At 41.1% G+C, this 16,559-nt stretch overlaps 1 protein-coding gene across 1 annotated transcript; it reads right to left on the bottom strand.

Annotated features, from left to right (window-relative positions):
• Positions 1-9,294: 9,294 nt before the first annotated feature.
• Positions 9,295-14,056, bottom strand: LOC148297703 (uncharacterized). Its single transcript, XM_088247807.1, has 4 exons — positions 11,293-14,056; positions 10,409-10,569; positions 9,808-10,219; positions 9,295-9,563 (listed from the first exon to the last, which is right to left on the bottom strand). The coding sequence occupies exons 1-4, from the start codon at positions 14,054-14,056 to the stop codon at positions 9,295-9,297; spliced, it is 3,606 nt and encodes a 1,201-aa protein (XP_088103933.1).
• Positions 14,057-16,559: the final 2,503 nt, after the last annotated feature.

Raw genomic sequence — 16,559 nt, 5'->3', positions numbered from 1 at the left:
TTGCACACGAATTGTCCAATTTGGAACACCTATTGATTTCGGATCGAGCCCAAAACTTGGGCAACATCATAATATGGTGGGAGGAGTCATTTGGTGAGTTTTGAATGAAATCCAATTGCTAGAATTATGGAATAAACCAACCACTCCAATTAGGAACGAGCTGCTGTTGAACTTGAATTGTCAAATTTGGAAGACCTATTGATTTCGGATCAAGCCCAAAACTTGGGCAAAATCATAATATGGTGGGAGGAGTCAATTGGTGAGTTTTGAGTGAAATCCAATCGCCAGAAGTTTGGAATACACCAACCACTCCAATTAGGAACGAACTGCCGTTGAACTTGAATTGTCCAATTTCTCACACCTATTGATTTCGGATCGAGCCCCAAACTTGGGCAACATCATAATATGGTGGGAAGAGTCATTTGGTGATTTTTGAGTGAAATCCAATCTCTAGAAGTATGGAATACACCAACCACTCCAATTAGGAACGAACTGCCGTTGAACTTGAATTGTCCAATTTGGAACACCTATTGATTTCGGATAGAGCCCAAAACTTGGGCAACATCAGAATATGGTGGGAGGATTGATTTGGTGAGTTTTGAGTGAAATCCAATCGCTAGAAGTATGGAATACACCAACCACTCCAATTAGGAACGAACTGCCGTTGAACTTGAATTGTCCAATTTGGAACACCTATTGATTTCGGATAGAGCCCAAAACTTGGGCAACATCATAATATGGTGAGAGGAGTCATTTGGTGTGTTTTGAGTGAAATCCAATCGCTAGAAGTATGCAATACACCAACCACTCCAATTAGGAACGAACTGCCGTTGAACTTGAATTGTCCAATTTGGAACCCCTATTGATTTCGGATCGAGCCCAAAACTTGGGCAACATCATAATATGGTGGGAGAAGTCATTTGGTGAGTTTTGAGTGAAATCCAATCCTTAGAAGTATGGAATACACCAATCACTCAAATTAGGAATGAACTGCCGTTGAACTTGAATCGTCCAATTTCTCACACCTATTGATTTCGGATCGAGCCCAAAACTTGGGCAACATCATAATATGGTGGGAGGAGTCAATTGGTGAGTTTTGATTGAAATCCAATCGCTAGAAGTACGGAATACACCAACCACTCCAATTAGGAACGATTTGCCGTTGAACTTGAATTGTCCAATTTCACACACCTATTGAGTTCGGATCGAGCCCCAAACTTGGTTAACATCATAATATGGTGGGAGGAGTCATTCGGTGAATTTTGAGTGAAATCCAATCGCTTGAAGTATGGAATACACCAACCACTCCAATTAGGAACGAACTGCCGTTGAACTTGAATTGTCCAATTTGGAACAGCTATTGATTTCGGATCGAGCCCAAAACTTGGGCAACATCATAATATGGCGGGAGGAGTCACTTGGTGAGTTTTGGGTGAAATCCAATCGCTAGAAGTATGGAATACACCAACCACACCAATTAGGAATGAACTGCCGTTGAACTCTAATTGTCAAATTTGGATGACCTATTGATTTCGGATCGAGCCCAAAACTTGGGCAACATGTTAATATGGTGGGAGGAGTCAATTGGTGAGGTTTGAGTGAAATTCAATCACTAGAAGTATGGGATACACCAACCACTCCAATTAGGAACGAACTGCCGTTGAACTCTAATTGTCAAATTTGGAAGACCTATTGATTTCGGATCGAGCCCAAAACTTGGGCAACATCATAATATGGTGGGAGGAGTCAATTGGTGAGGTTTGAGTGAAATCCAATCACTAGAAGTATGGAATACACCAACCACTCCAATTAGGAACGAACTGCCGTTGAACTTGAATTGTCCAATTTGGAACACCTATTGATTTCGGATAGAGCCCAAAACTTGGGCAACATCATAATATGGTGGGAGGAGACATTTGGTGAGTTTTGAGTGAAATCCAATCGCTAGAAGTATGGAATACACCAACCACTCCGATTAGGAATGAACTGCCGTTGAACTTGAATTGTCCAATTTCTCACACCTTTTGAGGTCGTATCGAGCCCAAAACTTGGGCAACATCATAATATGGTGGGAGGAGTCATTTGGTGAGTTTTGAGTGAAATCCAATCGCTAGAAGTGTAGAATACACCAACCACTCCAATTAGGAACGAGCTGCCGTTGAACTTGCATTGTCCAATTTCTCACACCTATTGATTTCGGATCGAGCCCAAAACTTGGGCAACATCATAATATGGCGGAAGGAGTCATTTGGTTAGTTTTGAGTGAAATCCAATCGCTAGAAGTGTGGAATACACCAACCACTCCAATTAGGAACGAACTGCCGTTGAACTTGAATTGTCCAATTTGGAACACCTATTGATTTCGGATAGAGCCCAAAACTTGGGCAACATCAAAATATGGTGGGAGGAGACATTTGGTGAGTTTTGATTGAAATCCAATTGCTAGAAGTATGGAATACACCAACCACTGCAATTAGGAACGAACTGCCGTTGAACTTGAATTGTCCAATTTGGAACACCTATTGATTTCGGATCGAGCCCAAAACTTGGGCAACATCATAATATGGTGGGAGGAGTCATTTGGTGAGTTTTGGGTGAAATCCAATCGCTAGAAGTATGGAATACACCAACCACTCCAATTAGGAATGAACTGCCGTTGAACACTAATTGTCAAATTTGGAAGACCTATTGATTTCGGATCGAGCCCAAAACCTGGGCAACATCATAATATGGTTGGAGGAGACATTTGGTGAGTTTTGAGTGAAATCCAATCGCTAGAAGTATGGAATACACCAACCACTCCAATTAGGAACGAACTTCCGTTGAACTTGAATTGTCCAATTTCTCACACCTATTGATTTCGGATAGAGCCCAAAACTTGGGCAACATCATAATATGGTGGGAGGAGTCAATTGGTGAGGTTTGAGTGAAATCCAATCACTAGAAGTATGGAATACACCAACCACTCCAATTAGGAATGAACTGCCGTTGAACTCTAATTGTCAAATTTGGAAGACCTATTGATTTCGGATCGAGCCCAAAACTTGGGCAACATCATAATATGGTGGGAGGAGTCAATTGGTGACTTTTGATTGAAATCCAATCGCTAGAAGTATGGAATACACCAAAAACTCCAATTAGGAACGAACTGCTGTTGGACTTGAATTGTCCAATTTGGAACGCCTATTGATTTCGTATCGAGCCCAAAACTTGGGCAACGTCATAATATGGTGGGAGGAGTCATTTGGTGAGTTTTGAGTGAAATCCAACCGCATGAAGTATGGAATACACCAACCACTCCAATTAGGAACGAACTGCCGTTGAACTTGAATTGTCCAATTTGGAACACCTATTGATTTCGGATAGAGCCCAAAACTTGGGCAACATCAAAATGTGGTGGGAGGAGACATTTGGTTAGTTTTGATTGAAATCCAATCGCTAGAAGTATGAAATACACCAACCACTGCAATTAGGAACGAACTGCCGTTGAACTTGAATTGTCCAATTTCTCACACCTATTGATTTCGGATCGAGCCCAAAACTTGGGCAACATCATAATATGGTGGGAGGAGTCATTTGGTGAGTTTTGAGTGATATCCAATCGCTAGAAGTATGGAATACACCAAGCACTCCAATTAGGAACGAACTGCCGTTTTAATCTAATTGTCAAATTTGGAAGACCTATTGATTTCGGATCGAGCCCAAAACATGGGCAACATCATAATATGATGGGAGGAGTCATTTGGTGAGTTTTGAGTGAAATCCAATCGCTAGAAGTATGGAATATACCAACCACTCCAATTAGGAACGAACTGCCGTTGAACTTGAATTGTCCAATTTCTCACACCTATTGTTTCCGATTGAGCCCAAAACTTGTGCAACATGATAATTTGGTGGGAGGAGTCATTTGGTGAGTTTTGAGTGAAATCCAATCGCTAGAAGTATGGAATACACCAACCACTCCAATTAGGAACGAACTGCCGTTGAACTTGAATTGTCCAATTTCTCACACCTATTGATTTCGGATCGAGCCCAAAACTTGGGCAACATCATAATATGGTGGGAGGAGTCATTTGGTGAGTTTTGAGTGAAATGCATTCGCTAGAAGTGTGGAATACACCAACCACTCCAATTAGGAACGATCTGCCGTTGAACTTGAATTGTCCAATTTCTCACACCTATTGATTTCGGATCGAGCTCCAAACTTGGGCAACATCATAATATGGTGGGAGGAGTCATTTGGTGAGTTTTGAGTGAAATCCAATCTTTAGAGGTATGGAATACACCAACCACTCCAATTAGGAATGAACTGCCGTTGAACTTGAATTGTCCAATTTCTCACACCTATTGATTTTGGATCGAGCCCCAAACTTGGTCAACATCATAATATGGTGGGAGGAGTCATTTGGTGAGTTTTGAGAGAAATCCAATCGCTAGAGGTATGGAATACACCAAATACTCCAATTCGGAACGAACTGCCGTTGAACATGAATTGTCCAATTTCTCACACCTATTGATTTCGGATCGAGCCCAAAACTTGGGCAACATCATAATTTGGTGGGAGGAGTCATTTGGTGAGTTTTGAGTGAAATCCAATCGCTAGAAGTGTGGAATACACCAACCCCTCCACTTAGGAACGAACTGCCGTTGAACTTGAATTGTCCAATTTCACACACCTATTGATTTCGGATCGAGCCCCAAACTTGGATAACATGATAACATCGTGGGAGGAGTCATTCTGTGAGGTTTGAGTGAAATCCAATCCCTAGAAGTATGGAATACTCCAACCACTCCAATTAGGAACGAACTGCCGTTGAACTTGAATCGTCCAATTTCTCACACCTAGTGATATCGGATCGAGCCCAACACTTGGGAAACATCATAATATGGTGGGAGGAGTCATTTGGTGAGTTTTGAGTGAAATCCAATCGCTAGAAGTATGGAATACAGCAACCACTCCAATTAGGAACGAACTGCCGTTGAACTTGAATTGTCGAATTTCTTTCACCTATTAATTTCGGATCGAGCCCAAAACTTGAGAAACTTCATAATATGGTCGGAGGAGTCATTTGGTGAGTTTTGAGTGAAATCCAATCGCTAGAAGTATGGAATACACCAACCACTCCAATTAGGAACGAACTGCCGTTGAACTTGAATTGTCCAATTTCTCACACCTATTGATTTTGGATCGAGCCCAAAACTAAGGCAACATCATAATATGGTGGGAGGAGTCATTTGGTGAGTTTTGAGTGAAATCCAATCGCTAGAAGTGTGGAATACACCAACCCCTCCAATTAGGAACGAACTGCCGTTGAACTTGAATTGTCCAATTTCACACACCTATTGATTTCGGATCGAGCCCCAAACTTGGATAACATGATAACATGGTGGGAGGAGTCATTCTGTGAGGTTTGAGTGATATCCAATCGCTAGAAGTATGGAATACACCAACCACTCCAATTAGGAACGAACTTCCGTTGAACTTGAATTGTCCAATTTCTCACACCTATTGATTTCGGATCGAGCCCCAAACTTGGGCAACATCATAAAATGGTGGGAGGAGTCATTTCGTGAGTTTTGAGTGAAATCCAATCGCTAGAAGTATGGAATACAGCAACCACTACAATTAGGAACGAACTGCCGTTGAACTTGAATTGTCCAATTTCTCACACCTATTGATTTCGGATCGAGCCCCAAACTTGGGCAACATCATAATATGGTGGGAGGAGTCATTTGGTGAGTTTTGAGTGAAATCCAATCGCTAGAAGTATGGAATACACCAACCACTCCAATTAGGAACGAACTGCCGTTGAACTTGAATTGTCCAATTTCTCACACCTATTGATTTCGGATCGAGCCCCAAACTTGGGCAACATCATAATATTGTGGGAGGAGTCGTTTGGTGAGTTTTGAGTGAATTCCAATCGCTAGAAGTATGGAATACAGCAACCACTCCAATTAGGAACGAACCGCCGTTGAACTTGAATTGTCGAATTTCTTTCACCTATTAATTTCGGATCGAGCCCAAAACTTGAGAAACTTCATAATATGGTCGGAGGAGTCATTTGGTGAGTTTTGAGTGAAATCCAATCGGTAGAGGTATGGAATACACCAATCACTCCAATTAGGAACGAACTGCCGTTGAACTTGAATTGTCCAATTTCTCACACCGATTGATTTCGGATCGAGCCCCAAACTTGGGCAACATCATAATATGGTGGGAGGAGTCATTTGGTGAGTTTTGAGAGAAATCCAATCGCTAGAGGTATGGAATACACCAATCACTCCAATTAGGAACGAACTGCCGTCGAACTTGAATTGTCCAATTTCTCACACCGATTGATTTCGGATCGAGCCACAAACTTGGGCAACATCATAATATGGTGGGAGGAGTCATTTGGTGAGTTTTGAGAGAAATCCAATCGCTAGAGGTATGGAATACACCAAATACTCCAATTCGGAACGAACTGCCGTTGAACTTGAATTGTCCAATTTCTTTCACCTATTGATTTCGGATCGAGCCCAAAACTTGGGCAACATCATAATTTGGTGGGAGGAGTCATTTGGTGAGTTTTGAGTGAAATCCAATCGCTAGAAGTGTGGAATACACCAACCACTCCAATTAGGAACGAACCGCCGTTGAACTTGAATTGTCGAATTTCTTTCACCTATTAATTTCGGATCGAGCCCAAAACCTGAGCAAGTTCATAATATGGTGGGAGGAGTCATTTGGTGAGTTTTGAGTGAAATCCAATCGCTAGAAGTATGGAATACACCAACCACTCCAATTAGGAACGAACTGCCGTTGAACTTGAATTGTCCAATTTCTCACACCTATTGATTTCGGATCGAGCCCAAAACTAAGGCAACATCATAATATGGTGGGAGGAGTCATTTGGTGAGTTTTAAGTGAAATCCAATCGCTAGAAGTGTGGAATACACCAACCCCTCCAATGAGGAACGAACTGCCGTTGAACTTGAATTGTCCAATTTCACACACCTATTGATTTCGGATCGAGCCCCAAACTTGGATAACATGATAACATGGTGGGAGGAGTCATTCTGTGGGGTTTGAGTGATATCCAATCACTAGAAGTATGGAATACACCAACCACTCCAATTAGGAACGAACTGCCGTTGAACTTGAATTGTACAATTTCTCACACCTATTGATTTCGGATCGAGCCCCAAACTTGGGCAACATCATAAAATGGTGGGAGGAGTCATTTCGTGAGTTTTGAGTGAAATCCAATCGCTAGAAGTATGGAATACAGCAACCACTACAATTAGGAACGAACTGCCGTTGAACTTGAATTGTCCAATTTCTCACACCTATTGATTTCGGATCGAGCCCCAAACTTGGGCAACATCATAATATGGTGGGAGGAGTCATTTGGTGAGTTTTGAGTGAAATCCAATCGCTAGAAGTATGGAATACACCAACCACTCCAATTAGGAACGAACTGCCGTTGAACTTGAATTGTCCAATTTCTCACACCTATTGATTTCGGATCGAGCCCCAAACTTGGGCAACATCATAATATTGTGGGAGGAGTCGTTTGGTGAGTTTTGAGTGAATTCCAATCGCTAGAAGTATGGAATACACCAACCACTCCAATTAGGAACGAACTGTCGTTGAACTTGAATTGTCCAATTTCTCACACGTATTGATTTCGGATCGAGCTCCAAACTTGGGCAACATCATAATATGGTGGGAGGAGTCATTTGGTGAGTTTTGAGAGAAATCCAATCGCTAGAGGTATGGAATACACCAATCACTCCAATTAGGAACGAACTGCCGTTGAACTTGAATTGTCCAATTTCTCACACCGATTGATTTCGGATCGAGCCCCAAACTTGGGCAACATAATAATATGGTGGGAGGAGTCATTTGGTGAGTTTTGAGAGAAATCCAATCGCTAGAGGTATGGAATACACCAATCACTCCAAATAGGAACGAACTGCCGTCGAACTTGAATTGTCCAATTTCTCACACCGATTGATTTCGGATCGAGCCACAAACTTGGGCAACATCATAATATGGTGGGAGGAGTCATTTGGTGAGTTTTGAGAGAAATCCAATCGCTAGAGGTACGGAATACACCAAATACTCCAATTCGGAACGAACTGCCGTTGAACTGGAATTGTCCAATTTCTTTCACCTATTGATTTCGGATCGAGCCCAAAACTTGGGCAACATCATAATTTGGTGGGAGGAGTCATTTGGTGAGTTTTGAGTGAAATCCAATCGCTAGAAGTGTGGAATACACCAACCACTCCAATTAGGAACGAACTGCCGTTGAACTTGAATTGTCGAATTTCTTTCACCTATTAATTTCGGATCGAGCCCAAAACTTGAGCAAGTTCATAATATGGTGGGAGGAGTCATTTGGTGAGTTTTGAGTGAAATCCAATCGCTAGAAGTATGGAATACACCAACCACTCCAATTAGGAACGAACTGCCGTTGAACTTGAATTGTCCAATTTCTCACACCTATTGATTTCGGATCGAGCCCAAAACTTGGGCAACATCATAATATGGTGGGAGGAGTCATTTGGTGAGTTTTGAGTGAAATCCAATCGCTAGAAGTGTGGAATACACCAACCCCTCCAATTAGGAACGAACTGCCGTTGAACTTGAATTGTCCAATTTCACACACCTATTGATTTCGGATCGAGCCCCAAACTTGGATAACATGATAACATGGTGGGAGGAGTCATTCTGTGAGGTTTGAGTGAAATCCAATCACTGGAAGTATGGAATACACCAACCACTCCAATTAGGAACGAACTGCCGTTGAACTTTAATTGTCCAATTTCTCACACCTATTGATATCGGATCAACCCCAAAACTTGGGCAACATCATAATATGGTGGGAGGAGTCATTTGGTGAGTTTTGAGTGAAATCCAATCGCTAGAAGTATGGAATACACCAACCACTCCAATTAGGAACGAACTGCCGTTGAACTTGAATTGTCCAATTTCTCACACCTATTGATTTCGGATCGAGCCCCAAACTTGGGCAACATCATAATATTGTGGGAGGAGTCGTTTGGTGAGTTTTGAGTGAATTCCAATCGCTAGAAGTATGGAATACACCAACCACTCCAATTAGGAACGAACTGCCGTTGAACTTGAATTGTCCAATTTGGAACACCTATTGATTTTGGATCGAGCCCCAAACTTGGGCAACATCATAATATGGTGGGAGGACTCATTTGGTGAGTTTTGAGTGAAACCCAATCGCTAAGTCTCAAGCTCCAATCCTTCCTTGTAGAGCTCACGGTTTTCTCCTAGATTTGCTTGATTTCTCGGTTACTAATCTCCACTTGTCCACTTGTTTGGGGATGATAAGGTGTTGAGACCCTATGTGTAATTCCATACCGCTTTAAAAGTGCCTCAAATGACCTATTACAAAAGTGGCTGCCTCCATCGCTGATAATGGCTCTTGGTGTTCCAAACCTAGAAAAGATGTGGTCCTTCACAAAGCTCAAAACAACTTTTGAATCATTAGTCCGGGTAGGAATTGCTTCCACCCATTTAGAGACATAGTCAACAGCAAGAAGGATGTAAATAAAGCCATAATATGACTAATGGTCCCATAAAATCAATGCCCCACACATCAAATATTTCAACAATAAGGATAGGCGTTAAAGGCATTTGATTCCTAGAGCTAATGTTACCGGTTCTTTGACATCTATCACATGTGGAACAATAAGTAAATGCATCTTTGAACAAGCTAGGCCAATAAAAACTACATTGCAATACTTTAAGGGCTGTTTTCTTAGTACCAAAATGTCCACCACATGCAGATGAATGACAAAAGGCAAGTATAGAATTAAATTCAGATTCGGACACGCACCTTCTAACAATTTGATCTGGACAATATTTCCATATATATGGATCGTCCCAAACATAATACTTACTTGTTTTCACAAGCTTATCCTTTTGAGCTCGAGTGAGATCCTCCGGAATCAGTTTTGAAGCCTTGTAATTGATAATGTTAGCGTACCAAGGGTCCTTGGCTTCGAAGGTGAAGAGTTGCTCATCGGGGAAACTTTCACGTAGAGGAAGCACGTCCTCTTCTTCATTGGATCCGTGCACCAGCCTACTCAAATGGTCAGCCACCACGTTTTCACTCCCTTTCTTGTCTCTAATCACCAAATCAAATTCTTGAAGCAAGAGAGTCCACCTAATCAGTCGCGGCTTGGCGTCCTTCTTGTGGAGGAGGTACCTAAGTGCTGCATGATCAGAGAATACAATTACCTTAGTGCCAATAAGATATGATCTAAATTTCTCTAAAGCAAAAATAACAGCAAGCAGCTCCTTTTCCGTAGTTGAATAATTCAACTGAGCATCATTCAAAGCCCGGGAAGCATAATAGATGGCATGTGGTACGTTGTGCACTCTTTGTCCAAGCACGGCCCCCACTGCATAATCTGAGGCGTCACACATCAACTCAAAGGGAAAATTCCAATCTGGAGGCTGCATGATAGGGGCAGATGTCAAAAGCTCCTTAAGCTTGTTAAATGCAGCCAAGCACTCTTCATTAAACTCGAATTCCACATCTTTGCCAAGCAACCGACATAGGGGCCTTGATATCTTTGAAAAGTCCTTGATGAAACGCCTATAGAACCCTGCATGTCCTAGGAATGACCTAATCTCCTTCACGGTTTTGGGGGGCTGCAAGCTTCTCACAATGTCGATTTTTGCCTTGTCCACCTCAATTCCCCTACAAGAGATAATGTGACCCAAGACAATACCCTGCTGTACCATGAAGTGGCACTTCTCCCAGTTGAGCACTAAATTGCATTCCTGACACCTTTTCAACACTAAAGAAAGGTTGTGAAGACAAATATCAAATGAATCACCAAAAACAGAAAAATCATCCATAAATACCTCGATTATCTCCTCCACCATATCAGAAAAAATTGACATCATGCAACGTTGAAAAGTGGCAGGTGCGTTACATAAACCAAAAGGCATACGCCTATAAGCAAACGTACCAAATGGACAGGTGAAGGTGGTCTTTTCTTGATCTTCCGGAGCAATGGCAATTTGATTGTATCCAGAGTATCCATCCAAGAAGCAATAATGACTATGACCTGCAAGACGCTCAAGCATTTGATCAATAAATGGTAACGGAAAGTGATCCTTACGTGTCGTGGTATTGAGCTTTCTATAATCTATGCATACTCTCCAACCCGTTTGAATTCTTTGAGGCACCAACTCATTGTCTTCATTCTTCACAACGGTAATTCCGGATTTCTTGGGAACAACTTGGACGGGACTCACCCACTTGCTATCCAAAATGGGGTATATAATTCCCACGTCCAAAAGCTTCAAAACTTCCTTCTTAACAACTTCTTTCATCACCGGATTCAGCCTCCTTTGGGCTTCCCTTGTAGGTTTAGATTCTCCTTCCAAAAGGATCCTATGCATGCACTTTGTAGGGCTTATACCTTTGATGTCTGCAATGGTCCAACCTAGGGCAGTCTTGTGCTCCCTTAGAACTCTAATTAGTTTGTCTTCTTCAGATGCACTCAAATTAGAAGCAATGATTATAGGCAGCGTCTTTTCATCACCTAAATATGCATATTTCAAGTTCTCTGGAAGGGGTTTTAGCTCAACCTGTGGTGCTTTCACAATAGAGGGAACAAGCGTATTAGTAGATAACGGAAGAGGCTCAAAAATAGAGTTAGACTTACCTCTTTGGGGAGGCAAGGCCTCAAGCATATTCACGGCTTCAAGTACAGCTGTGTTCCCTTCTTTATTCACAGTTTTGGGGCTTTGGATGAGTGCCCTCTCCAATGGCGTCTCTCCTTGTGATGCATTAAACGTTTCTTGTACCACCTGCTCAAGTACATCTATGGAAAAACAAGCATGATCATCATTAGGATATTTTAAAGCATCTAATACCTTAAACTCCACGGTTTCCTCATCGAATGCCATTGTGAGAGTGCCTTCATACACATCGATTTTTGTCCTTGCTGTTCTCATGAATGGACGTCCTAGAATCAATGGAAGGTCTTTTCCAGGAATAGGAACTTCCTCCATCTCGAGCACTAGAAAGTCGGCTGGAAATATTAGCTCATTCACCTTGACCAAAACATCTTCCAACACTCCCTTAGGATACTTGATTGATCGATCAGCCAATTGTATGCTCACGGAAGTCTTCTTAAGCTCACCTAAATTTAAAGATTCAAAAACAGAAAAAGGCATCAAATTAATTGAAGCACCTAAGTCTAATAAAGCATGTTCAAACCTTTGATTTCCAATGAGACAAGGTATAGTAAAACTCCCTGGATCCTTTAGTTTAGGAGGCAATTTACGCAATAGCACGGCTGAAACTTCTTCACTTAAGGCCACGGTTTCATGCTCCTTGAACTTCCTTTTATTTGTACAAAGATCTTTGAGGAATTTTGCATAGCTTGGAATTTGTTGGATCGCATCGAGCAAGGGAATGTTCACTTGCACTTTTCGGAAAGTCTCTAGGATATCCTTTGAAACTTGCTCCTTCTTTGAATTCAAAAACCTACGAGGAAAAGGAATCTTTGAAGTAATCGAATGATCCACAAGAGAACTTACCTTAGAGTTGTCACTTGGAACCATAAGCTTGGGAGAGGGGGCAGCCACTGTTTTGGTTGAATTTCTCTCCTCATTGTCATCCTTTTCCACCTCTTTTCCACTTCGAAGAGTAATCGCCTTTGCGGTTTCATGGCCTCCATTAGGATTTGGAATTACTTGGCTTGGAAACTGTCCTGGCTCTCTTTGACTCAAGGAGGCTGCAATTTGTCCAACTTGGTTTTCAAGGCTCTTGATTGCTGTAGACATTTGTGTATGTGTTTGCCTTGTTTCCTGCATAAAACCTTGAGTGCTTAATGCCAAAGAATTAACTAACTCTTCTAAAGACTTACCTTGCCTAGGAGGTGGTGGTGGTGCATTTTGTTGAGGAACAAACTGATTTTGTTGAACTGGGGTTGTTTGCACGTTTTGGTTGTTCTTCCATCCAAAGTTAGGGTGTTGCCGCCATCCCGGATTATAGGTGTTAGAAAATGGATCGTTTCTTGGCTTTTGTTGCTGCATATAGTGTGCTTGAGCCATCTCTTCTCCATCACCATACAAACTTGGACAAGACTCCGTAGGATGTCCGGGATTAGCACACACAGCACACACTTGTGCTTGAGGGATTAACTGCTTAACAAGGTTAGTCAAATTAGCTATTTGAGGACCAATATCACTAGCACTTACCTCATAAACACCTGCTTTCTTTGGGGGAGCTCTCCGATAATTAAATTGTTGAGAGTTTGCTGCAATGTTCTCAAACATCTCCTTAGCTTCAGTAGCACTCTTGTTCATCAAGCCTCCTCCACTAGTAGCATCAACCATCATCCTCTCCGAATCGAGTAATCCCTCATAAAAGTATTGCATAAGTAGCCAATCTTCAATTTGGTGATGAGGGCATGAAGCTAGGAGTCTCTGAAACCGATCCCAATACTCATGAAATGATTCTCCATCTAGTTGCTGCACTCCCATGATCTCCTTCCTAATACGGTTTGTCTTTTGAGCTGGAAATAACTTTGCAAGGAACTTGGAAGCCAATGCTGTCCATGTAGTGATAGATGCACTAGGTAAAGAATAGAGCCACTCCTTGGCTCGTTCCTTAAGTGAGAATGGAAACAAACGCAATCTGATTGCCTCATCACTAATCCCTCCATTGTGCATAGTCGCGCACACGGCAAAGAAATCCTTGATATGTATGTGAGGATCATCCCCAGGCTTGCCATAGAATTGTGGCAAAAGGTGAATGGTGCCACTCTTGATCTCAAAGGTGGTTGTAGTGGCTGGATACGTAATACATGACGGCTGGTCCAATGCTTTAGGAACCGTGAAATCCTTCAAAGGTCGGGTGAGGTTGTTGAGTGCCAACTCGTCTCCCATCTTGATTGGAAGTGTAGCTTGCGTATCTTTATCTTGACGGAGATAACGAAGTGTGTTCTCTAGTTCAGGGTCGTATGGTATAAGCTTGTAACCTTGCGAACGACGTCCCAGCATATACCTGAAATTGAAAACAAAACTTAATTAGATAAACAATCCCCGGCAACGGCGCCAAAAACTTGTTGGTAATTTTTAACAACAATATTAAAACCTTGCAAGTGCACAAATCAAATGATAGTATAGTAAGCAAGCAAGGGTAATTCCCACAGAGATTGTAATCTAAAGAGATGTTTATCAATGTCACACAAAGAAAACTAGAACACAATTAAACACGAAAACAAAATAAAGATTGAAATCACAAGGACTTCCACACACACGCCAACACCAAGGGGGTTTTTATTTGATTTTGTAAATAAAAGAAAACAAAACAGAATTTAAATTAGAGTTTAAGAGAAATTAGTTTAAAATCAATCAAGAACAATAGCTAGGACTCACTATCCACCTCCAAACAATCAATCAATCCATAAACAACAATAGATAATCAATTTCTAGCAAGCATATGATGACGACACTCACAACAAGATCATGGCATTTGACTCGAGTTGTATGATTCTCTCTTAAGTGTATGTAAAGTGTATGGCATTTACATCAATACGTGTATTCTTAATTGAAATCCAGTATGGCATTTACTCAATTTAACAATCAAGAATCCATTAAGATCAAAGAGAATATGAGTGTCACAAAAACCCTAAAACATGGCATTTGTTATTAGGAATTCAAGAATCGATTTCTCATAACTAGTTCTTAACCCAATTATTCATTGCAAACAAGAACACATTCAATATGGCAATTGACCTATGTTCTACAACAATTTAATTCCGATACATGCTTCAAAGTTAGCTACTCAAAGAAACAAAATATCAGAATTCACATAACATCGAGAAACCGAAATCATCCCGCTTGTAGAAACTGAAAAATCCATTCAAACTTGTTTATAGAATTGAAATCATGTTTAGGGCTTCAAGATTAAGCCCTAACTAACAAGAAATTAGTTACTCATGTTCTGGGATGAACTCAAAAATAAATACATAAGAACTGAAAATTAAAAGAAGAAAGGAAAAGAAAGAACTCGCTGGCAGCTTTTTCCTCTTGCGCGGTTGATCTCCTTCGGACGTGAATCCTCTGTATGGGGCCTTGGCTGGCCTTTTATATGACTTAAATCAAAGTCCTAAACCCTAAAATTTACTGAAAAGTCGTCCAAGAAGTCTTGGTAAACAAGGAATCCAAATAGGAAAGTAAAGATCACAATTCCTAACTCCACAGGGAAATACAGCTCAGCCCAATTGTCACACGATTTGGGGATCTTCGGCCTTCTAGAAAAATCAGGAAAAATATATTTTAGAAAGATAAATGTCTTATCTTTCCAACCATATATAGCACGTAACTTGGAAAATTCGGGAAGGCTTCCGTTTCTTCATATTCACGTAACATGTACGAAACTGTCCTGTCTGCACGTGGGCTAACTTTACTTGTAATATTGTACCAATTGGCTCGGTAGAAAATTCTGGAAAAATCACAGATTCAACTTCAAGGTGTTAGCTTTCATCTCCAATTGACCTTGCACTAAAATTCCTCCGAAAAGTTGATTTTCCCTTAAAAACCTTCTAAGAGCGCAGAAAAGCTGAAAATCAGAAAAGTGAAGTAATAAGCCCTTTTTAAGTCTAATTCTTCTACAAAGTCTAAGTAAAGAGAGTACATAAATGAGTATATTTATGGACTTATCAACCAACCACTCCAATTAGGAACGCACTGCCGTTGAACTTGAATTGTCCAATTTCTTTCACCTATTGGTTTCGGATCGAGCCCAAAACTTGGGCAACATCATAATATGGTGGGAGGAGTCATTTGGTGAGTTTTGAGTGAATTCCAATCGCTAGAAATATGGAATACACCAACGACTCCAATTAGGAACAAACTGTCGTTGAACTTGAATTGTCCAATTTCTCACACCTTGTGATTTCGGATCGGGCCCAAAACTTGGGCAACTTCATAATATGGTGGGAGGAGTCATTTGGTGAGTTTTGAGTGAAATCCAATCGCTAGAAGTATGGAATAAACCAACCACTGCAATTAGGAATGAACTGCTGTTGAATTTGAATTGTCCAATTTCTCACACCTATTGATATCGGATCGAGCCCAAAACTTGGGCAACATCATAATATGGTGGGAGGAGTCATTTGGTGAGTTTTGAGTGAAATCCAATCGCTAGAAGTATGGAATACACCAACCACTCCAATTAGGAACGAACTGCTGTTGAACATGAATTGTCCAATTTCTCACACCTATTGATTTCGGATCGAGCCCAAATCTTGGGCAACATGATAATGTAGTGCGAGGATTAATTTGGTGAGTTTTGAGTGAAATCCAATCGCTAGAAGTATGGATTACACCAACCACTCCAATTAGGAATGAACTGCCGTTGAACTTGAATTGTCCAATTTCTCACACCCATTGATTTCGGATCGAGCCAAAAACTTGGGCAACATGATAATATGGTGTTAGGAGTCATTTGGTGAGTTTTGAGTGAAATCCAATCGCTAGAAGTATAGAATACACTCCA

Source organism: Prunus avium, chromosome 1 (genome assembly GCF_965620075.1).
Source record: "Prunus avium chromosome 1, drPruAviu1.hap1.1, whole genome shotgun sequence".
Classification (NCBI taxonomy): domain Eukaryota; kingdom Viridiplantae; phylum Streptophyta; class Magnoliopsida; order Rosales; family Rosaceae; genus Prunus; species Prunus avium.
The sequence above is the reverse complement of the archived record's forward strand: the minus strand, read 5'-3'. Positions and strand labels throughout refer to the sequence as shown.